Below are 25679 nucleotides of genomic sequence, written 5' to 3'. Positions count from 1 at the left end.
AAAATAGATCATTAACTTTACTGTAGGCTATTTATTTATGGTTTCCAATAAAAATATTAATATAAAATGTGTGTACGGTTATAGCTCCAAATTTGATTGCGGCTAACCCAATCACAATTTAGATTCTTTTTTTGTATTGCATTGTATTGATTATCATTTTTATATTATATATTTATGATAATAATTATAGTATAGTTATAATCTAAACAATTTATACTGTAGATTATTACATATATTAATAGTTTTTATATAATTATAATATTTAAAAAAATTATATTAAAAATAATGTTTCAGTAATAATCTAATAAATAAATCTAATAAATCCAACCTGGTTCAGTTATATTATGTATTTCTGAAAACATGCTTTAGACTGCGTATCGAACAATTGTATTTGCCTTTGTTTGATTGGCAGTTTATTCAAAGCTTTATCTCTCTCATAGACCTGATGGTGTTTACAGCAGTGGTTCAGTCTGCCTTTGAAAGAGTCCTGGGAGATCCTAGGAAATTATTGATGACAGAGCAGTGTTGGGATTGATTGTTAAGTGGGCAAATTTGTCTTGCATGAATTCGCTCCATTAGCCAGCTCATTCACCATCTGGCCCAGGGCGGGTGCAGACTGCCGGGGGGTGTATGAAGCCTGGCATAAGGGCTGGGTGTCCTCACCAGCTTCACCCACTCAGCCCTGAGGGCATCCCGTCTGACCTGTGGATAGGCCCGTTTTTACCTCCTCCTGAGAGGTCACAAGAGGGACACCCAAAATGTAGCACCCTGTTCAATAATGCAGGTCAGCCATCTGGTTCTAGTGATTTATTTTCAGTAAAGATGCCACAGTTCTGTTCTGCAGATGTACCCATTTTGACTTCACACTTTCGCCTGGTGCCAGGCACCTGTGAAAATCCTGTGAGGGGGAAGCAATGCACAGATGCTACCTGATGTTGCAGTGTGTGAATGTGCCTCGGACCTCCTGTATACAGGATATGTGAAGATACTGTGTTTTGCCTCTATGGCTTTGCTAGGCTGACAGACTATTTTCAATTTAATGAAGTTCATTACTCAATATATTAAATCGAACCTTGTACTCTGTCATATTTAACTCTGATTCAACCCTTTAGGTTTCACTGAAAGATCAGTGAGATTGTTTTAAACTAAGAGACATTTCAAGGATCATAAAATATTTGTTTTTGTCTGAGGGCAAAGTTGGCGGCTTTGGATCAATTGCCTTTACAATATCTTAGTCTCAGATGAAGTTCTAACAGCATTGCAGTATTTCACTAGCCTAGAAATCTAGACGCACCCTAGCGGCAGCAAATTTTATTTTGCAGCCAGTGTCGTCTAGCAACTCTCCGTTGGCTTGCGAGCTGGAAAAACCAAACTCTAGTCAGGCCAATCACATTGTGTATAGAGTCGGTGGGCGGGCTTAACATAATGATGGCAGAGTTGTGACGGTTCTGCGTGAATTCCCTGCTACTTGAAAACAAAGAAGATGGCTGCTGCTGGAGAACAGCGGTCTTTCGAATCTGCTTTGGCCGTGACTCTGGAAGACTTGGAGTTAGGTTTTTCTTTGAGAAAAGAACAAAGAACGGCACTGAAGTCATTCAAAAAGGAAGATGTGTTCTGAGTTTTGCCAAACTTTTAAAAAGTTTGCAAAAGTTTAATCTATCAACTAGCTCCGCTGGTGGGAAAACGCTCTGGTTGGTTGTAGCGCTATCCTATTGTGTGCAGAGGGAATTTTGAAGACAACCGTTTGTCCCGCCCCTCGAATTGAGCCCTGCCAATGGTGTTCCCAGACCCAACATCTTGATATGGGTCTGGCTTGTTAGGCTAGTATTTCACATTTTGTACGTAAATGAGGATGTCAGAATGAACACAGACTCTGGGGACTTAAAATGCCAGTCAGTGCTGTCATTTGTGACAAAAGTCTTAGCTAAGATGTATATCTCACAGTCTGACTCAAAAGACAGTTGATGTAGACCAGTCGATATGTTCGCTCATTAAAAATTCTTAAAATGCATATGCTCACTTGCTGAAACTGTCATCATGTTTTCTCCAGTCTCAACCCAACAGAAATGGAGAGTGAAGCTGCATGATAAAGATAACAAATGATCCCAGATGCATCTCAAACTTTTGAACGTTTGTACAGTGATGCCGCTGATAAGTACCAGTGATGTTTTAGTTTTAGTTCATCTGTGTTTCAATGTTCAGAGAATCAAGTCCCTTGTCTGTACCCAAATGTGTATGCATGATACACTAACTAATGTGGAACTAGTGAGACACAGCATACAAAAACAGGAATTTAGGGCAAATGAAGACTGTTAATTCAAACAACCTTGTTCATAATCTCACATCATACATATTTGATATGTGGCCTTAATGTGACCACACTCCACTGAAATTCACACTTACCTCACAGACCAAGCACACACCTACTGACATCATCGTTCACTTACCCTTCACATTTCAGAGCATGCACACAATACTTAATGTTTGTTTATACAGTACTCATCTTGACATCTAACCTCCAAACACATACAGGACCCTCACGGTTCTCAGTGGTCCAGGTCACATGCCAGGGGCCATTCAACTCGCAGTCGTGTGTGTAGTATGTGAATGTGCTACCCAGGGGGGTTGTGGAGGATCGTGTTGTGATGTGGTCGGCCCCTGCCGGGCATGAAGGGGCACTAGTGCTGTGGAAACAGAGATGGAGAAGATCAGGGTTCAACAGTCACATTTAGAGATTGTCCTCGGGATACACATATCTGAATGATCCTGTTCTCCTGTTCTATTTCTCTAATTTTTTTTCTCTCTCTCTCTCTTCTCTCTCTGACTCTCACTGATCTGACATCTCTGGGCAGCAGATGCCTGCTATTAAATGCATAAAAGAGCTCTTGAAGTATAATTGGATGTGTTTACAGGGTTTTGTCAATCTGACACAGGAGTTTCGGTGGTTAATTCTGCCTGGTTAAAGGGCCTTAGTGCCGCCCGTGTGCCGAGTCGTCTGATTGTAATGTGTTTAGAGATGAGCAGACAGTCTGCCATAAATTGCATCAGTGATTTATAGAGAAGGCCGTGGGAGGGTCAGTATTCACTGTACTCAGGAGCCGGTGTAAGTGCGTCTGTGTTAGAGCAGAAACCTCTGACATGTGCATTAGATTGTGAGCTGATGGCTCTGATCCAATCCCTGATGAGCAGCCTTGCTGTCTGCTATCTTCATAGGCTGCTACTCTCAAACACTCTGTTCTAATCTATTTAACGTGACATTAGCTAAACTTCTGTGAAATTTCGCAGACAGGGTTGTAGTTTTGCAGGAAGTACCGCTTCTAAACCAAGCAGCTTTCAAACCATTCAAACCAAGCAGTTTTATATTGGTTCAGTTCAACAAAATTGAATCCAATGCGAAGTCCACAGGGTGGAACTTTTTGCCCGTGTCCCTCATGCAAAATTATCAACCTGATCTCACAGGAAAACATAATTGTTACGAAGTGGCGTATGAATTCGTACAATGTGAATCATACAAAAACATATGATTATCAGACAAAAGTAAGCATGAAGCTCCCCTCAACATACCCGTCACTGGGGCATAAGCAGATCGCACGAAAACATACAAATGACATTATTTAAATTCATGTGAATTAGCCACCAAAAATCACCAAAATTTAAAATAGTTACTAATTGCAATGAGAATAGTGTTGAAAACTACAGATGTACAGATTTCTATTGAGATGACTGCGTTTTGCTCTCAGAATTTCGCGTACAAATGTAAATGTGATACACATGTTTTTGTTCTAAATAGCCATGACCACAATAGATATTTTTGCTGATTTTTGTTTTCTTCTACAATATTGTAATAAAGTATCCCCTCCCACTGTGAAATCTCAGTGGTCACATAACCGTACATTTCAAATATTGTTCAATTGACTGTGTGGAAAGATAATTTGTTTATCACTGGAAAATCAACAGGAGATTTTTAGTCAAAAGGGTTGAAAACCGCTGAAATAGAGTAAATATTGGTGCCTACTGTTTGGAACAACCTTATTGTACTGGGTTATCAAGTTTATTATGAGCAGTGTAGGATACATTTAGAAAAGTGAAGAAATGAAGACTTGTTTTCAGAGAATATATTTTGAATTAAGTTTATTTTCCTTAACCTCTGGTAAAGTTTTTTCCTGTTTTAAGCATAAATTTAACACAGTTTTATAAAGTTTTTGTTTAAAACAAGAAAAAGAACAAAACTATTTGCCAGTAGGGGTACGAAAAATAAACTTTTTCTAAATATATTGAAAACTATTTCAAAATATATTCTCTGGGGTGTTTTACATAATTTGGTTCTCAAATAAATCTTTCTTGTTTTAAAAAGGTCTGCCATTGTTCCCCCTTGACGTGCCATTGAAGAAGACAAAACAATCGCTTGAACTTTCTGCTCAGATCTTCTTTCTGGTTCATTTTTAGCAGCATCCTCACTCCTTTCAGTTGAGCTCGTGCATTCGGTATTGTAAGATTATCTACGTTTCTCAGTCCCCGCAAGCAGAGGCATCCGATACACAATATGTGCTCTAGATTCAGCTGGAGGCCATTTCACTTCCATGGCTGAAGATTTGTAAGTGTATTAGTCACACTTGGGTTGTAGATCTGCGCCTCTTCCCAAGACTATTCACTCTGCGAGGCCGCTCGGGGGTGATTGTGTTTTCCAGTAATGTGTTGGATAATCCTAATACTGGAGTTATGTTGAGGATCTGTGCCAGGGCCAGGACATTGGTGCATAGAGCAGATCTGTCCAGAACAGACTCCACTCGACCAGCATGCTGCAGATGGCTGATGTAGGCCGCCACTCCTAATGAGTTACGACAAAGGAAGCCCCGTTCTCAGCGTGTACTTTCTCTCTTGCTCACTCTTTTTCTCCTCCTCCTCTCTTCCTTAAGCAGATTAATTAGCAGCACTTTCCCTTATCGGCCAAGAAAGCGCTCTCACAAAGTCCTCTGGGAGATCTCACCAGGGAGGCACAGTCGCTGCCCAGCTTTTCTGCACTTCACTGAGTGTTTATATGCCTGTGTGAGTGTACTTGTGGGGGTTGTTCTGTATATTTAGACAATATTGAGACTATGTGAAGCTGCATTTGCATAAGCAGTACTTTCAGTACTATTGCAAGTCAGTGTAACAGAGTGAACAATGTACACCCTTCATGTCTGTTTTGGTAAAGCTTTCCAAAATGTTAGGATTATTTGGCTTGCATTTTCTGTGGAATTTGCTGTAAAATCTTTTGAAGGCAACTTTCTATTCACAATCAGTGCTGTTTTAAATAGCATTGTGCAAATTCCTGCCTACTTATAATGCTGTTTTTATGCTCAGCCATTCTAACACATTAGGGGAGTCTTTGGGCATTCAAAGACACCTTACACACCAAGCCTTGATTTTTTGACACACTCTTAACGTAAACCTTATGAGATCAGATGGAGCTTTGAAATGAGACATTCAAAGCTCCAAACATTCACATTTTTAAAAAAGCAGGTGAAGACATGTCTGAAGTTTTTGAGTATAGCATACACAGTACTCCTATTTATTTTGTACATAAATAGCTTGCCTATATATTCTTCTTCTGCCTTTATATATAGAAATGCACAGGCAAAACATGTAACTGCCGTTGTTCCACTTTAGCTCGGAACCAGCTTATCATAATTATGACATAAATAGCAGTCTGTCTTCACGGTGCACACTGGACTAACATGAAGCCAGATCAAGGTCATTCTCATTTCAGAACGTTCCCTCTTCCCCTCTCCCTTCCCCCATCAAACTAATTAATGTTTTATACTGGTCTCTTTAATATTAGCCCTAAATAGTGCTGGTGTTTGATGTTTAAATCCAGTCGCCAGGAAGTGTAAGCTAAGCATTTCATCAGCGCCACAGGGCTTCTTTAGCCCCAGTAGTGCAGGTCTCAGTGTGAATCTATTGCTTTAGATATGCCTCTGTAATCTGCTGTGGGGTGGGAGTGAAGGAGGGGGCAGGAAGTATGCTTCATATTTTCATATTTTTAGAAGGAAAATTAGGCTTGTTACAGGCTCTTGAGCTCTTCAATCAATGCATGAGCTGCTGTGAAGAAGGGTGAGGCCACTGAAAAATCACTAAATAATTACTTTACCTTTCTACCTTGTTTCTTTAGGCTCCGCCCTTTAATATCATCCGCTCCCAAGAAGAAGAGGACAGCAGCCACACCGGTAGGTTAAATGAGGGCCCTTACTGTTAATGTTAATAATATGTTTGATTTTCCATTCAAAGATTAATTTTCCATTAGACAGAGTACGCTGTAAAAAACTATTGATGGTTTAACTTAAAAAAAGTAAGTTACCTGGTTGCCTTAAAATTTTTAGTTCATTGAAATGAAAAATGTAATACAATCAATGAGATTGGTTTAAAAAATAGAAACTCAAAATATGTTATCGGAATCACATTCGTTATCTAAGTTGTTTTGACAAAGGAGAAAAAAAATCATGGAAATATTTTTTTTACAGTGTAGTAGTCCTGCATTATGGTAAAAAAAAAAACATTCTTCAAATATTCATAGACCTAGCGATATGCAAAAAGACATTTAGTAAATGTAAGTGTTAGTATAGTTTTAACATAAAACACATGTCAGCACAAACCATAGTTATTATTTTTTAACACATTTGGTTGGACATTAAAAACTAAATATGGCAAGAATTTGCTCTTCTCTTTTTGAACTATGCGCCTCGTTTCTAACCCAAGGCTCTAATGTGATTACTGAATGGCATCTCAGTGCAGAACTGTTTGCGGTCTGTTTTCTTGTTGACCCAATGAGCAATATTTCAGCTTTCAGCTTGATAGAGGTCAAATCAAATTTGCTTGACTAACCCTACTTGACTTCAGAGGTAAATCCATCACGATAATCAAATCCATCATAGCTAAATGTCACTGCAGTAAAATAGCGAACCAGCATATTTCACAATATGGGGTAAATATGGCATATACATTTAATTGAAAGTCAATATCTGTGGTAATGTTCAAGCCACAAAATTTGATGGATTGGCTTTTCTAGGTCTTATTGTCTCTCTTCAAAATGGTCAAGCTTGAATAAGCAGCAATGTGGTCTGAAGTCAAACATACGAAAGTGCATGCACAAATAGACAAATTTGCTGTGGCAAAAATCAAGTGCAAAATGACTGCAGGGGTCAACTTTGCTCACGCACTGAAGCTTCCCGATGTCCAGGTTGTTACAGAGATCTCCTGAAAAAAGATCAGTGTTATATAATGTATTGTGCCTTTATCTGCGAGATTCAGAATTATGGAACATTATTCAGAAACATTAGCAGTTCTCCCCTTTTCCCCCACAAAACAAGAACAAGCAGAGCACTGTTTCATACACAAGGGGTTTTAGTTCAGATGTGGCAAGGAACCATAGAATGAAATATAAGTACTACACAGAAAAGTACTGGAATATTATCTCAAGTTTTCTAAATTGTCTTGTTCCTAATGAGATCATTAATGCCCCAGCCCAGATTATCCAGCCATCAGGCCTCTGCATGTCTCTGTGATCCCAGCCTGGGTTACTCACTCAGGGTGTAACCCACAGGTGAGCTGCAGGGCGTCTTTTAGGCGTTTGCCAAGCTTGGCAAGTCCCTATTACAAGATCCCCGCTGCTGCTGTTTCCCCTTTACTGGCACCGCCTGAAGAGCGGCCTCACGGTACAGTGGCAAGTCTGTGCCATAATTACCACTGAGACTTTCATGCTCTTCCTCCGTTTTTCACAACATGATAATTGATTTAGGCCTCTGCTTCCCCTGAGCTGTACTTCCTTATACAGATGCCTGCTGGGAGATTTAATCTCTGGTTTTGCTCGACTGTGATGTGAAGAATCACTATTTTTAGATGTTTTTTTTGTGTGTTTTTTTTTTACTTCATTGGAAAGACAGTGGAGAATGATAGTAAATTATTATGGGGAGAGAAGGGAGAATGGAATCCGCAAACATTGCAGGCCAGATTCAAATTTGTATTTCCTTCATGAGCACTGTGATTGAAAGTGTCACATGCACATATGCTAGCCACCACACTATGGTGCTGACTTAGAATCGGTATTAAACATTAATGGGAATGGGATCAGGACCTGTTGCAAGCCAGAATTAAACCTGCATTTCCCACATGAGCACCAAGATTGAACATATCCAGGGTGCAATTTGCCGGGGGGGGGGGGTGCGTGGGATTTCCCCTTTTCTGGTCAATGTATCCCTGCCTCTGCTTAATTATTTGTATCCCTGGTGGAGATAAATTTACCCCCCCTCAAAGTGATCAGTGCTACTTCACTAGTGGCGAGGAGGATCACAAAACGTATCACGGATCCGTGGTTTGATTAAAGTCAATTTTATTTTAAAATGCGCTACTTTGGCTGTAAAGTTTGGCTCTGATATAGCTGCCGCAGCCTCTCTGTAATCACCACTCTGTAGACTTGCTCAATGTCCCACCCTATCAGTCTGATTATATGTCTGATTGGTTACACCTCACGAGTAATAGCCTATCAACACTTGCGAGACAGTTGCAGGTCCGCTGGCCAGTGGAGCTGTGTTAGAGCTTAGATCGGGCCCAAAAATTCAAGCCCGACCCTACCCGAGCCCATGCACGTTGAGTCCGAGCCCGGTCCAACACATTAACTGTAATTATGAGCCTGAGCCCAAGCCCGATTTAAACCCGAACAGTTTTTTAATACGTGGGCCATTATAACCAGGGACGGCGTCAGAGAATTTTTTAACGCAGGTGCTGAGGGGGTGCTAGATATATTATATATAAATACTAATAATAAATGAGCAAACATTGGCCACTTAATAATTAATATTCAATTATTTTAATTATCAGAATTAAAGTATTAATTTTATTAAATTGAACAAGCACAACATTCAGCATTCAATCAAATATTCTTAAAGATTTATTAGGCTATTATTAATAATATTATTTCAACATAATATCTCGTTATTTCGTAAGATGTACATAATGTGTGCGTGTGCAACAAGCAAGATGTGTATTTGTAAATCAGGTGACAGGCGTGCATTGATTTTTATTAATAAACAGTGTCGGCTGCAAATGCAGAGATGAAGTTGACGATCGCCATCTCCGTAGTGAACGCGCAGAGAGAAATGCACATCATGGATTACATAATCAGAGAGTTGCCTATTTCTTTTAGTTTTGAATTGTTTCGTTTAAAGACATTTCAAGCTTTCTTTATATTTCTCATGTCTGTGAGGCATACACTGAGTTTCAGTTCATTTATGATGAGGTGCGCTCCAGTTCACGTGCAATGCAATGCAAGTGATTGCGGCGCGCCGGCGCCTCTATGATTATATTATCTGCTATATTTGCTTCTTATTTATTAAATACAGGCAATTTGTTGATGTAAAATAGATTAAAATTAAGATACAATTTATACAAAACGAAATTCAGTTTAAAGAAAGGCTTTCTACAAAACAAAACTTAATGAAGTGGTCAAAATCATGTCTGACCCACTCCATGTCTCTCGATATATTGCACATCCTATCTTACTCATAATAACTCATAACTTTTCATAATCAACATAGATGAAAAAAAAATAACATTATACTATTTTAACAAATATGAAACTAAATGCTCTTATTTAATGGCTACAACACATATAGTAGGCCTACAGACTTTTTATTTGTACAAATTGCTGCACATTCATTTACTTCTGAATTTTGCACACATAAGTTGAAAGGCATTTGTGCATAGTAAAACATATCTGCAAATTGTGCGTGCATTTATTAATCATTATCTTAGTGAAAAATGCAACAAGGACGAAGCATGTAAACTGCGTTGTTTGTTTATTCAGAATGGAATGGATTTCAATGTATATTTCAAATATATATTTCAATGTTAAGTCAATGTAAAGACGCGTTCACGCGCGTCTAGAGGTCCTGTGGCGCGAATGAGGCGTTTAGCGCGGCGCGGTAGACGCGAATTAGCCTCATTGGACGCACGAATGAGGCGAATTGACTAACACAGATAATGCATCTGTCTTTTCTATCATTTCACTGTAGCTCAACACCGCGATGTAAAGTTAACGTTATTACTTTAACAGCAGCAGTAAAACTGTTTCTACTGTGATGGTTTAACTTTGCAATCAATCCGTGGTTCAGCAGAGGCTGATATATATACAGCGGGGGAATTAAGTATTGAACACGTCATCATTTTTCTCAGTAAATATATTTCCAAAGGTGCTATTGACATGAAATTTTCACCAGATGTTGGTAACAACCCAAGTAAGCCATACATACAAAGAAACAAACAAAAATAAGTTCAGAAATTAGGTTATGTGTAATAATGTGAAATGACACAGGGAAAAAGTATTGAACACATGAAGAAAGGGAGGCGCAAAAAGGCATGGAAAGCCAAGACAACTGCTGAAAATTTACAGTAATTAAAAAGCAATCCAGCCCCCTGTCAGTGGAAATTAATAACGGCTGGTTCAGTCCCAAATGATGGCCTACAAAAAGGTCTCATTGCCAAGGTGTCACACAAGACACATCTCATGATGGGTAAAAGCAAAGAGCTGTCTCAAGACCTTCGCAACCTAATTGTTGCAAAACATAATGATGGCATTGGTTATAGGCGCCATTCTAAGCTTCTGAATGGTCCAGTGAGCACTTTTGGGGCCATAATACGGAAGTGGAAAGACAATAATTTCACCATAAATTTGCCTCAACCAGTGCTCCTCGCAAGATTTCTGATAGAGGAGTGAAAAGAATAATCAGAAGTCCCCCCCCCCCCCCCCCCCCTCTGTTTTTTTCACAAATCGCACCCTGAACATATCAGATGCATGTATTTAGCACCACAATTTAGTATGTTAGATGTACATGGGATATGTACATATCTTAGCCACAGAACTGAAAATAATGGAGATTATTAGAAAAGAGAGAAGGAATGGGATCAGGAAATTTTGCAGATCAAATTCAAACTGGCATTACCCACATAAGCACTACATTTTAACGTTTTAGATGCATATTTAGTTGCCACTGTACCATGGTACCAAACAAAAAAGTATTTATATTATGATTTTTAACCTGGCAGAGTTTGGGGAGCATTGTGAATTTATAAACAAATATAGTTAATCTGGCAATTGATGTTTGTTGTTCTAAAACATTGCTTTATTATTTATTTCAGGTCACTACCAACATCACCACGATGTTGCCTCCTGCAGCCCCAGAGCCCCCTCCGGCCCCCACCCCTCCCCCCATGTTGGAAATTGGGCCTGTAGCATATGAGGAACCCGCAGAGGAAGAAGAGGAAAATGAGGAAGAGGCGGAAGAGTCTTGCGTTAGCGCCATGGAGCTGATAGGTGGAAATGGTCAGTATGTCACAGCGGATTATAGCCTTGTCACTGACAATGATAATGAAGTCACGGCTCGAGGGTTCAATGATCAAGGGTTTCCCAGATTAGTTCCAAGGTCTGGCTCTTCATCTTGACAAATTGTGTAATGCTAAGTGGGCTGTAACTCTCTAGCATTTGTGGCAGACTGCATTTAAAGTGTTTATCATCTTGATAAACTGCTCTGAACCTGTCTCCTCTGCAAGTCATACATCTACAAATACTTGCTTATCACAGAGGTGTCCTGGTAGCAGTCTACCATCTAATCTAATCTTTACCGGTTTGACTTTTTCGCCATTTATCCCGAAACCACAGAATTAATTCAAACCTTTGTCTTTGCAGATTACGGATGTGAAGCTGAAGAAGAGGAGGTTTTTTAGACTGAACTTGTCTGCCCACCAAACTTGTCCTTCCATTACCCTGTACAGTGAGGAGAAGAGCATTTAAGGCACATTTGAGACACCTATAATATGCTGCGCATTTACGAAAGGTCACTCTCGCTCAGTGCATTACATATGACTGGTTAAACTGCAGCATCTGTGTGATGAGTGAGCTACTACGGAAGAAGGTGGCTGTCAGCTTTAGACTGAAGAACAATCAGTGCATAATCATTTTAGCACTTATTTAGCACCATTTTAGCCAATGTTTCACTAAGAAACAGGAAGCGCTGAAGGAGTTTGCTGAGGATCTCAGAGAAGATGTTTCACAGGTGCCAGTAGGATTTGAACATGTGAAGATACTGATGTCTGCTCAGCTTGCTAATGTTGGATGCATTGTGGGACAATGTACTAGCGATTTGTTTTACACTTGTACCACATTTATTGTACATATATAGTAAGAAGCTGTAAATATATGTCACTGTGTTTAACTTTTTATTTTTAAGCTATTTAATGCTACAAATGTCTGTATATATGTAAATGTGTAAATGTTATATTTCCTAATTCCATGAAAAGTAAATGTATTTCTGTGTTGGGTTATGATAAATATTAATGTGTAATATACTGCAGTGCATTTTTTATCTGTTTTCATTGAATACTATTGTAAGATGTAGATTTCAGAGTACAGATCTGTGATTGGAAACTAGTGACTAGAACAATATAATGTATGTGAATAAATTCATGTTTGTTCAGGATGTTTTATGATGATTTTTGCATTATTTTTGAAGTTTTAAAGCCCCCGTCCTCATTCACTGAAAAAGAACGACCACCGCATTCCTCAATAATTCTCCTTTTGTGTTCCATTGAAGAAAGAAAGAAAGTCATACGGGATTGGAACAACATGAGGGTGAGTAAATGATGACTTTTGTGTAAACTAATGGTTTAAATTGTGAATTCAGGGTTCATTTATTCATATATGTTTATTTGTTTGTTTTTCATGTCAAGCAACTACTGTACAGCCTCTTACAGCAGAGATTCCCAAGTGCTTTTCTCACCCAAACCCCTTAACATAAAATATATAAAATATTTACTTGAAGTACCCCCCAAGAGTTTAAGTTAATATATCAATAATTTACATATTTGCATGTTTACAGTTATCTAATGTTGGTTATTGGTCACATGGCATGCAGGTAAACACAAATTTAAACTTTTATTAAGTGTTTTATTTAGATTTTTTATTTTAACAGTTTTTTTTTGTTTGTTTTTTTTATTGATTGATTGATTGATTATTAGCGTTTTATCAACACACACACTCTAGTTTGGGCAACCAAACCAATTTTACAGCCTAAACTCTCCTTCCCAAAAGCTACACGTCTGTGATACAATCACAAATGTCTCAAATCAGATTTGTTCAAGAGTCATGGTCAAGGTGGTTTAGAACTGCGATTCATCAGTGTTTCCTGAATTTCATTATAAGAATAGAGCAGTCTTTGTTCGACTATGATCTGAGCATTCAAGAACCACAAAAGCTGGAACATACAAATCCCATTTTCATTTGCGAGCACTGAAATGGCTAATGATATAGATTTTACGAGTCTGAGGTCAGACGAATGCGTTGGGCTTTGCCTGTGGCTCATATACCCTGACAGAGCTCATCAACAGATAGCTCATTAGAACGAAAGCCTCCAAAGAGAACCATTTACTCCTAAATAACCTGTCTGTGTGAATGGCCGAATTCATACACGGCAGAGCAGTATATGTGGCTACAAGGAGGTTTAAGGTTCCAGCATAGTCTACAGTATGTGTTTGCTTTTGAGAGTATGAAGAAACTGCAGCCCATTTAACCCGCTCTGGTGGTCAGGCTGAAGGGTAACAAGACACTATAATAGTCTGTTTCTGCAGTACTGCTGCCTGTCACTCACATCTGATTTGATTTGTCCACAGATGCAGGCTCATGGTGCCCTTATACTTCAACTGTATCAGGTTCAGTTCTTTCAAAGCATTGTGTTCCAATTGCTTCCCACTCTGTCTGGCTGTACACCTACTCTGGTTTCAGTTGATCTGGTATATTAATCACAGTCTTCTCAGAGCAAGGTCAACACTGTGATTTTAACATTCTATAGATAACCGCAAGGAACCGCTGGACTGGATTTCATAATTACCAGCCCAAATTGAAGTTAGTTATGTTACCATGCAGCTTATTAAAGAGAGTTATGCTCATCACCCTTTTTTTGCTTACTTTTCTAGACAACATGTGCTTGATGGATGATAAAGCAACAAAGAAAATCCCATATTTTTGCATTAAAGGAGGAAGTTGAGCTGTAACCAACCATCCTTGCAATCACCTATAACACTCTTATATCATGGTTAAATTACTTAAAAATTCATAAAAATTAACATAAACCATCCTCATTCATTGTAATTGACTGAAAAAGAACGACCACCGCTCCTTTTGTGTTCCACTGAAGAAAGAAGGAAAGTCATACAGGATTGGAACGAAATGAGGGTGAGTAAATGATGACAGAATTTTGACTTTTGGGTAAACTAATGCTTTAAATTGTGAATTCAGGGTTAATTTCTGCATATGTTTTTTCCCTTTCTTGTTTATTTTTCATGTCAAGCAACTACAACTACTACTAAAGGTTAAATTTCTTGTTTAATTTAACTACATGGTTACATTTCTTAAAATGTCTGAGTTCATAAAAATTAACATAGAATGCAGTTCCTCTACCTAAAAATATAGTCCTACCTCAAGAGGCAATTTAGGTAACATTTTACAGTTCAAGTTACCAACAAGTTTTTAATAAATTTTTGGGATCAATGGGAATCAAAACTGTTTGGTTACCAACATCTTCAAAATATTTTATTTTTCACAGAAGAAAGAGTTGTGCATGTTTGGAAGAACATGGGTTGAGTAAATATGATAGAATTAAAAATGTTGACTTCCTTTAATATACGTTTTAACAAAAATATGTGCTTTGTTCTGGGATGAATTGAAATTACTCTGTCGTAATCAACATCATGCCACAGATGCTGTTCGTAGACATTAAGTGGAAAATAATGGATGATAATGTCTTATGGCACTCATTAAGATACAATGATGGTTGGGATGAATAAGTGATTAATACGGTCCCTTTAGGTTTCAGAGCAAATGCAACAATGCATGCTGTTTGCACCCTTCCTAGTCTCAGGCTGTTTTGAGTTGCTCTTGGCCTTGAGCTATGGCAAAGCCTGTGGATTGTGCATAATCATTTTCTTGTGTACCACAGGCCAGCTGTGTCCTGGAGGTTCAGGGTAGATGGCTGTGTGATTTATACAATGTGACTGTTCTCCTGTATGCTGTGCGCTGGCAGATAGCTCATCTGTCTCTCACTCCACTGGACTCAGGTGAGAGCAAACATGATCTCATTGATCTTGTTCATCAGGCCAAACCAAGCATATACACCTCAAAAGTGGGGGGGAAACAACAACGTGCTGCTTTTAAATTGTTATATGTAAACATGCACTAAACATGTGCTGTTGACCATTGTGCATCTTGCGCTGTGTTTTAAAAAATGCTATTTGTGCCAAAATGTTTTTTTATTTATTTATTTACTTTTATTTTAAGAGGAAGCTGAATTTAGCTGTATAGATGTAAGGAATTGATATATTGAAATGTTGCCATGATCATGGGATAGGAAAAGGAAAAAATATATCTTACACAGTTATTGATAATAAATTCCACAAATTAAAATGGTCATAACATTTTATTCACTTCATAAATTCCATTATATATGTGTAAATATTGCAGCATTTTATATAGATATCAAAACTTCTAAACTTGCAATATGTATTACAATATTTAAGGAATCATTGATGACAGGCTGTTGAATTATTGAAAAATAAGAGTCTGAGCATTACTTTTTAATAATTTGGTTCATCATCAATTATTATAATCACGCTATAACTCATAATAACTCAAACTTTCAGGGAAAATGTTTTTTAGATCAGTAAGTTATTGTTTACATAACTTGAATTTGTAAAAAAAGTTTTTTGTTTGATATTGTCATTTAAAGTCAAACGTTTAACTTGACACACTGTGCTAATCCATGTCAGTTTCAAAACAGTGGACCAATCAGAAGAAGGAGTGGGGCAACTGTTACAAGCATGTGTAAACAATAGCTGCTGTTCATCCGAATTTTTGTCATGTTTTCCATTTATAATAGCAAAACTGTGCAAGATATTATGGTCTCCTAGTATCTGTTGTCCATTTGTCCTCTGTCCTGCTCTTCATGTCTCTCTGCATCTCTCTGAGCTATTGCAGACTGAACCAGAGATATATGCGACCTAGCTCTATCTTTTCCTGCAGTGCACCAATTATGTAACCGTTCAGAGGTTGTCCCACGCAGGCACACAGAGATGCTGTCACGTTTCCAAATTATCACTGTCTAGTAACAGTACACCATGTAGAGAACATCCTCTGCACTTTCATTCCCTGCAGAGTTGTCTTGTGCTGTTGCCTGCTAAATTTACCGTGCTTGCCGTGATGGGGCAGCTCGCCATATCTGCTGAAGTGAGTCCCCTCATTGCTCAGCTGTTCTGGGAGACAGTTTAGCTGAAGAAGACCTCAATCCTCTGTACCTTCAAACTCAAAGCCCTATGTCCCACATGCCTCTTAATTATGCACAAAAACCCAATGGTGCGAACAATAGAATGTAACATGCACATTAAGAGGTATAACACACCGTAGCCATGAAGAGACAAACTCGCCAGGGCCCCATTCAGTGATCTATTTAAACACAACAAGCCCGAGCCCAGCCCCCTCTGAGCCATCTGCTGCTCCGCCACTTGTGCATTCTTCTGGCTCACTTCTTAACCCCAGACATTTATTCTCTTCTAGTTGTTTTTAATAATACTTTTATTTAACCAGAGTGCCTAATTACTTTCTCATTTTTGAAGCAAAAGGTGAGGGGCAGTTTAGGACAACACGTGACAATAGCTGCGATGTCATTGCACCGTGATTAAAGGAATTTATTAGAAAAAATGACTGCAAAGTGTGAAAATCTGCAAATAATTGCTACTGCTGACTGTGAATGACTAGACTTGTCAGCAAAGCTTTCCACGTCTATTTTTGCACCTATTGCATCAAATTATATCTTGGTTGGTTTCTCTCACAATGTATATTGTTGACTTGTCTTTTATCGAATGATGGTTAAACTTCATGTTCTGTTCAGAATTAATTGACTCTTTTTATGTTTGGTGTCCCACAGGGCCCAAATATGTACATATTAAATAATAATAGTAATTTTGAAATTAACCTTATTTTGTCTTCAACTGCTTTTATTTGTTATTAAAATATATTTATTTTTTTTAAATAATTATTAATATGCCTTTTGTATGAGTATATTCATATTTTACTATTTATATTTTGTTTTACCACAATGTAGACATGATGATGTACACTCTTCTAAATTGCAGTTGGTGTCCATTTCATTCATTGACATGCCACAAACACATTGTATAAAATGCAATAAAATAAATGATAATAAGATAATTACGGGTAACAATTTATTTTGATGGTCCACTTTAGACATTCTACTAGCTATAAGTAACTTTGCAACTACATGTCAACTTATTCTACTTACCCGAATCCTAACACCTAAGCCCAACCTAAAAGTCTAGTACTAATATTCTATTGAGAGTTAGTTGACATGTAGTTGCAAAGTTGCTTATAGTTAGTAGAATGTTTAAAGTGGACCATCAAAATAAAGTGTAACTGAATTATATTTTATATCTTGAATATCTGAGACCCCAAACAGAAGTAGGCTAATGTAAATAAAAAAATATAGCTTGCAGTTGCATTGAAATTATGTGTATGTTTTCATAAGATATGACAAACCATGAAGTATCAACCTAACACTTTAAGTATATTTTTAGATCTAGCGGAATGACCCTGAGACCCCAAACAGAATGATCCTTTTGTTTTAGTATGAAAACAATGCAGTTTGGCTACGGCTTCCTCTCAGTGCTCTGCCTTGTCGTGTGTCTAGCAGCACCATCTGTGTGGGAAACATTTTCGGAAAGTCCCATTCCTCTTGTTATTATATCATGACATAATTTTGCTTTTGATCATGAAAGCCTACAGCAATCTCTTCACCATCAGACACTTCTCTTGTAGTCTGTAAATTATACAGTGGTGTATTCATCACAACCTCAAACATAATAAACGAGACAAGGTAACCATGAAGGGACAAGACAGTACATGCCTGACACGCTACACTGAGAACACGTTTTACAAGCATCAAGTTATTTGTTTTTATAAAAGAAAGCCTATAGCGCTACTATATACTGAAATTTCACTGCCAGAATTGATTCATTCCAATAGGAATCAGTGCGAAAGTTCCCAATTTTGCTCATTTTCAAATTGGTAACTTGAATTCAGCGCTGACTAACAGAAAGCTGTTTGATTTGAATGTGACTTATGTGTGAGCAGTGCTTTATAACAAACCCAACCATACATTTCAAACCAAGCAGCTTTTTTTTTGTTTTTGGTCAGCCTAGCAAATTCACGTGAACAATTTGAAACCGTTGCGGAATCTGCTTGGGGAAAAAACCCTTATCACATGGAATCCTTTTGAAACGACTGGATTTCAACCAGAGAGCTTGAGTGTCCTAACCATACTAGTCTTGGACCACAGAGTAGTCAGACAAAATGAACTGTCTGATACCCAAAGTAAACTTACACAGACAGCACTGCTCAGATCCAGACACATTTCTCTAGCTCAGAGTGCGTAGGAAGTCATGCGTTTCAATCTATAGAGTTGTTGCACACTTCATTTAACATGACTTTTGAAACGACATAGATGCTCAACGAACTTCCAATCAGACTTAATTGTCTCACCCACTCACATACAGTCACGCTTGGTGCTCAGTGAGATACTAAAGTGCATTGTTGAATCATGACATTACAATAAAATAAATGAACATGAAAGTAAATACATCTGACAACAGACATGCTTTATTAACAGACTGGTGCTTAGCCTTAAACAGCAGTGAAGCGTATTCCTCGGTTAAATAATTTAACTTAAATTAAAGAGACTCTCAATATTTTTCAACATGGAAGTAAGATATTTTCTGTAAATGTGCGAGACCTCAGATTCATTAGTGTAGTAAACGGTGAAACTATTTGATATGAAGAAGGGATAGGATGTCGTACCTGTTTGTTGATCTATTGTTTTGTTCATTTTTGTCTGTTTTACTCAGTCTCATATGACACACATCCATGAATTAGACATTCATTAGTGTGTTCATTCTTAACCATTTATTATCAATATCTGGACACTGTAAAAAGTGATCAGTTGACTTAACTTAAAAAAAAAAAAAAAAAAAGTGAGGAAACCCATTGCCTTAAAATGATTCTGTAAATAAACTTCATGCGCAATTGAAAAAAATTAAGTTATGTGAACTTGACAATTCCACATAACTTATTTTTTTCAATTACGCATGAAGTTTATGTACTTAATTTTAAGGCAACAGGTTCCCTCACTTTTTTTAAGTTAAGTCAACTGATCACTTTTTACAGTGACGTAAAGTTCTTGTGGATTGTTATGTTGTTTAGTTTGCTTGTTCTATTTAGATTTTCATGCTTTGCAAAGTGCTATATAAAGTATACAGTACATATTGTTGTTATTAGTAGTAGTAGTGAATCGGCCAATTTTATGACACACCTGGTCATGTGATCTCATGTCAAACAGCCCAAGTGTGGTGAACCCACTCCATTCAGAATTAAACAGCTTTGTAGAGAATTAATGTAATTAATAAGAGTTCAGCTGCATGAGGCTCTGTGTGATAGGTAAAAAGGTTGATTTTAGAGCGATTTGTCACTTCACTCATATAACACATCATCACCATTCAATCATAAAGGTGCAAACACACATACACACAGTTTACTGGCTTGCAGGCATCTGATGCTGGCCTATCTCAACATTATAAAACTCTGATCTGGTATGGCTTGAAATTCAATTAAAATAAAAAAAAATCTCAGTTTTAAATTTATATTCGAGACACAATGCGTAACGTTATTCAAAGTTGTCTAGCTGTGACCAAATATACACACATTTTTGTTCACTTTTTCCTCATATGGCGACTATGTGACTTTTACTATGGAGTGAATGAGTGAACAAGCAGCTTTTTTGGACACAGTAAACACATAAAATTCCTCTTTCGCTTATATTCTCACACACCTCGTGAGTTCAGCAAGTTCAGATGCCATTACTAACATGAGCAGAGGCGAAATTTCCTTGCTGACAGCTCGCAGTTGTTATATGAGAAAGTCTGCTGACATTGTGTTGATCTTTGCATCATTACTGTACTGTAGTACACTGGATATTGACTACACTGTCTGAACAAACTGATCTGATTATATTACTTAAAAAATGACAGTGCAGACAGTCTTAAACAGAAGTTTTGAAAACCAAATCTTTGTGTGAGAGTAGACTATATATGTGAATGCACACTATCATTACACCCATGCCTATTTTAATGTTATAATTGTAATTAGACTTGCTGTGTCCATGTACACATAAAAGCAGTCAAACTAGTAGTATGCTCAATTAAACACTCCCACACTGCCACACACTAGCAAAAAAGGCTCAAGTGCTGATAAATGAATGTGAATGATAGCCATAAGTATGCACCTTTCATCTGTAGATGTGGTTAAACATGCTATTTTTCAGTTATTTATTACCCTCTCCTCTGTCCCCAAAGAGTCTAATCAGGAACAAATCACCCATGGCCTTTTCATTTAGCATGTTTACAGGGTCATTCATTTTTACAGCTTTGCCTTCTGTTTCGTTGTTCCTAAAACGTTGTGATGATCACAAATAACCCGCTTGTTATGGTTCATTCCATCCCAGGAAATTGCTGGAGCCTTTTTCACGGTTTGTTGAAGATGTGTGCAAATAATGGACATGTGTGCCGGAGTATGAAATAGCTGTTTTTGGGTTGTTCTTGTCTTGTTTGACCTGTAGGGCAACCCAGATACTCAAAAAGCATAATTATCATCTTCTTCTTGTCCAAATTAGTCAGCATCATTGAGTGTGAATAAAAGCCTCTCCTTATTCCACGGAAATTAGTTTTATATCAAAGCAGTTAGTGATATTGCACGACTTGTGTTAATAAAATGAATGAATAACAATAGAAGGACACAGTTAAAGCTTAACAGGCTGCCTGCATTCATCATGCCACGAAATAACAATAACACTAGATTTAGCTGAGAAATGTATTGACTTATGGACAATTCAAGTGCTTTTTGTTGCAACATATTCTTGTTGCCATTATGATAGAATTGAATGTTGTGAGGTGTAAATGTGGTTTGAAAACTTGGATTTGAATGTTGGATTTTAATCATGTATTGATGCACTTAAGATTACATAACACAAAAATATATTCAAAAACATGCACTTTCTCACCACCTCTCAATCGACGGGGAGTAAATAGCAATGTTGTTGTGCATTTCAGAAATGAACTTGCTGTTTTCCATCCTACGCAGGACCAATGAAACAACAGCCAGGATTCATATATCTTTCCTTAGAGGACTAATGCTATAGGGCAAAAGAGACACTAATCAGACTGTGTTTCATATTCACTGCATATTAAGCATGTTTGTAATAGCATATGTGCATATTGCAACTGCTTTCCAGCTTGTGTGTGTGTGTGTGGGTGTTTGGAAACAGAGATGGAATAATGTGGGAGGAGAACCAGGTGAGAGAGACATCTCTCCCGTATCGGCGCTGGCTCCTCCAACCCTTAGGGTTGACGTTTTTCACTTTTCGGCCTCGGGGTAGGGGCTCAAGAAGGCTCGGGTGGTTTTGGTGTCAATAGGGAGGTTTGGCTGAGGTTAGCATTGTTTCTCCCCTCAGGTCTCATAAATCAGCGCCTCTCCTGGGCCGTGGGGGCGCCTCCCATCTTTCCCTGGATCAGCTCTCATCCATTTGCACTGTCACTCTTTAAATTACCCTTTCTCTCAACGCCACCCTAAGGTCTGAGAATAATTTCCAAGAGAATGAAATCTGTGCTGGCAGATTTTGTGCAAAAATTGCCCTTCCTGTGGGGTTCATGTGTTTTCTTGTCTTTTTAAGATAACAAGATGTTCTCTAAAGCTGAAAAAAGGATGAAATGGGTGATCTTTTCTTGTACTATTCAGGTGATGATTCAATAACAGTTGCGCTACTTATTGTGGAGTACTTAATTTGCAAAAACTTGCATCATAGTCATTAGCCACATGCAATCTAGTTTAGCCAAGTGCTAAAAACACTCATGATAGCACTTTACCTCACTATGCCCTGGATAGCAGAGCTGTTTTAGTATCATTCATTGAGATTTTGAAGTAGTTTTTATTATTAGATTTTCTATTTCTGTTTTCAATGTTTTAGTAATTTTGTCATTTTAGTTTTTTGTTTTTTAAATATGCCTGTATAGTTTTTATTCATTTTGATTTAGTACATCAAGTCAAACTAAATGAAAATTAGAAATGTTTCTTGGCAACTAGCTGAAATACAATAAGTTTAGGTTTTTAAATATTTTATTCACATTTTATTTTTTATTTATCATTGTTTTCATTGCAACCATCCCTCTTTTCTATGTAAAGTGGTCACTACCAGTGTTGGGGAGAGTTATTTTTAAAAGTAATGCATTACAATATTGCGTTACTCCCTAAAAAAGTAACTAATTGCATTGTTACTTTTTATGGAAAGTAATCTGTTACATTACTTTTGCGTTACTTCTTACTTAGGTTGGGTTTGCTTGTTTGTTTTTTAATAACAAAAAAAAAAAGGTTTTGGCAAATGTAAAGGCCCTTTCACACCAAAAGTTAAATGAATTCACGGCAAACGTTTTGTTGTTTGTTTATTTGGTGATTAAAGTTACATTGAATGCTTGTACATTTTCTTTTCTTTCATTGATCTTTTGAATGCAGTTATTTATCAAGTGAAGATAAAAAAATTATAAAAACTTATTTCAAATAGTCATCTAATATTTATATTTTGTTTTATTTTATTTCAGCTTTATTTCATTGACCAAAATCTATTTTTAATAATTTTAGTTATCAATAATAACACTGTGATTCTCTCACTCTCTGCTTCCTGCTGGTTGTTAGGGAAAGAGAATCCTGATTATGCTTCAGTCTTTTTGGTGAACATCTGGGCCAGTTAGACATCCCTCAGCCCCCTTGTGCCACACGCTGTGGCTGTTGTAATTGAATTCATTAATAGATTAAGAGGCCCGGAGCAGAAACGCCCCTGAGGCGATTGACTTCACGGTGCCCCTTTTGGACACCAAATCCTGGTCGGTGTAAACCCTCAGATCCAGACCCCAAACTCTAATCATACACCCTCATAAACACACCCTGTCTGTTTTGATCACTTCTGATCAGTCTGGCTCCATGGCAACTCCACGTGGGGCCTCTCAGATGTCTCCTGAGACGAGGGGTTACTGACCTAGGGTGAACTTTGACCTTCAGCCCTGTGTTGACATGCATTTAACAATAGAGGTCATATTGAGTGTTTTTATGAAGTGCAGGTGGAGAGGCAAGCATTGCATGGACCAGAGAGGCCAGAGAGGGTGGGATGCAACAGATGGACACACACCACAGGGGTTCTGCTGGACAACAGATACGAGGTTCTGCGGCCTGAATACTCCTCAAAGAAACAGGTTTCATGCTTTTCATTTTGCTATGCTTATTATTTCTATATAATTTTATAAATAGGCTATATTTTATTATTTCAATATATAATTTGATAATTGTAATATATACTGTCAATATATAGTATACAGAAAAGTTTAGAGTCAGTACGTTTTGTTCTTTCTTTTTTAATTAATTCTTAATAAATTAATTAATATTAGCAAGGATCCATTAAATTGATCAAAAGTGACAGTAAAGACTTTAACATTGTTACAAAAGATTTCTGTTTCACATAAATACTGTTCTTTTGAACGCCACATTGATAATAATAGGATATGTTTCTTGAGCAGCAAATCTGCATATTAGAATTTTTTTTTTTTTTAAGGATCATGTGACACTGAAGACTGGAGGAATGATGCTGAAAATTCAGCTTTCCCATCACAGGAATTAATTACATTTTAAAATATATTAAATAGAAAACAGTTATTTAAATTGTAATAACATTATATTATATATTGTCACATAATATTTTTGTCTTTTGATCGAATAAATGCAGCTTTGGTCAGCAGAAGAGACTTCAAAAATCGGTAACACTTATGGCCCCATTAGTTAACGTAAATTACCCGTAACGTTTGTATGGTAGTGTGTGTGTATATATGTATATGTATATATGTATATGTATGTATACATGTACATATGGTTTTGATTTTGATTTTGGGAGAATTCTGTGGACTGTGTACATAAATGCTCTCTGATGTTGCCTTGGACACATAAGCAACTGCACATATTTATCTAATATGAGAAAAAAGAAAAGAAAAGAAAAACTAATATGACTTTTCAAATCCATTTGGTTTCAGAGTCACGGAGGGCAGCTCTTACTGCATAACCAATCTCACTGGTGTGAATTACAGGGGAGTGAGGGAAAATTAAAATGCCCTAAACACAGGTTTCTCAAAGTGTTACTGTGTACAGTTTGCCATTTATTTTCAGCATACACTACATTTGTGCACTTTTAAGGTTCTTTAACATGACTTGCATCAGAGCTTCAAGGCTAATTTCATTGACTTCCACATGAAAACACAGCAGACAGCTTGTTATTAGAGCAAGAAAGCAGAAAGTGTACACAGTAAGCGGTGAAAATTCGAGCTTAAAACAGAGAAAAAGTCCTGCTGATGGCTTTTGATAAATTGTAGAAAGAAGAAAGGGATCCGTTGAACGTTCATGAAACTACTGCAGGATTCTCTTGAATTTAAATGAGTTCATGAACTGAGAAATGTACAAAGAAAAAATAAGTTGAATCTTCTTAAGAAATTTCTTCATGAAGTTTGGCTGTTTTAAAATATTTTGTCCTGGTTTATGTTCTCAAATACATGAGGCAAAGTGGGAGCAGTCATTGCAAGGATGTCTCATACGTCATGTGTATTGTCTAGTAATTATTGGCTGTGCTTTGAAAGGTCAGTGGCAGATGGGGTCAAAGTTGAAATTGTTTGAACTTCAAGTGTTGCGTTACAACGCTTGAGCAACGCCAGGCGCATAAGGAGGTCTGTAATATTGAGAAAGCTATTCTTTAGCATTTCCATTATCTCAGTGGCAGTTGCTCAGCTGCCCTCCAAAACATCCTCTATAATGAATATCCTTGAATGATATGATGCTTACAAAAAATGTATACAGTCAGAATACATGGCCTTTAGTGGAGATAGAGAAAGTATTGTTTTTTTGCCGCATAATGGTATAGTTACTTGGACAATGGTATTGAGTCACGTGAAAGGCTTATAACAGTTCACTCATTATTGCACAAAAAAAAAAAATTGGTGTAGGATTTACTTCGAAACAGTTTTCACTCAGAAAGTGCTCGTAAATTTTACAAATAATTACAAAGAAAAAGCAAGTTACACATTAAACGTGAAATTTTGAAGTAAAATACTGAAATAGTATTTTCTTGTAAAATGTACTCCAAATCTGTTTTATTTACAATTGCGAAAAGTATTTTTTTACAGTGAAGCTTTGTGCATTAAAAATATTTGTTATATATTATGCATATATATGCATTAGGCTACCCCATATTAGCAAATTGCCCATACAAAAACAGTAATGTCTTTTTAATTTAGGCCCAGAAAAAAAAATGAAAACATGGCCATGTTGTCATAAACTGTCAATGTAATTATGTGTAACGTGCTTGGATAAGTAGGCCTGCCACCAGATAATCATAACTAGGCCATATAATCCGGTGCTCATTTTGTATATTTGTTGACAGGCTGTTAATATGCAA

At 37.3% G+C, this 25679-nt stretch overlaps 1 protein-coding gene across 2 annotated transcripts in view; it reads left to right on the top strand.

The window, feature by feature from the left end:
* Positions 1 to 12506, top strand: part of brf1b (BRF1 general transcription factor IIIB subunit b) — a 63553-nt gene extending 51047 nt beyond the window's left edge. For both annotated transcript variants that reach the window (XM_084091488.1, XM_084091489.1), the window contains exons 17-19: positions 6152 to 6206; positions 11170 to 11353; positions 11717 to 12506. In XM_084091488.1, coding sequence (XP_083947614.1) covers positions 6152 to 6206; positions 11170 to 11353; positions 11717 to 11754 — 277 coding nt within the window. In that variant the 3' untranslated portion in view covers positions 11755 to 12506. The remainder of the gene's footprint in view (positions 1 to 6151; positions 6207 to 11169; positions 11354 to 11716) is intronic.
* The last annotated feature ends 13173 nt before the right edge of the window (positions 12507 to 25679 follow it).

The sequence above is a fragment of the Abramis brama genome (genome assembly GCF_963993115.1).
Source record: "Abramis brama genome assembly, chromosome: 18".
In the NCBI taxonomy this organism is placed as follows: domain Eukaryota; kingdom Metazoa; phylum Chordata; class Actinopteri; order Cypriniformes; family Leuciscidae; genus Abramis; species Abramis brama.
The sequence above is the reverse complement of the archived record's forward strand: the minus strand, read 5'-3'. Positions and strand labels throughout refer to the sequence as shown.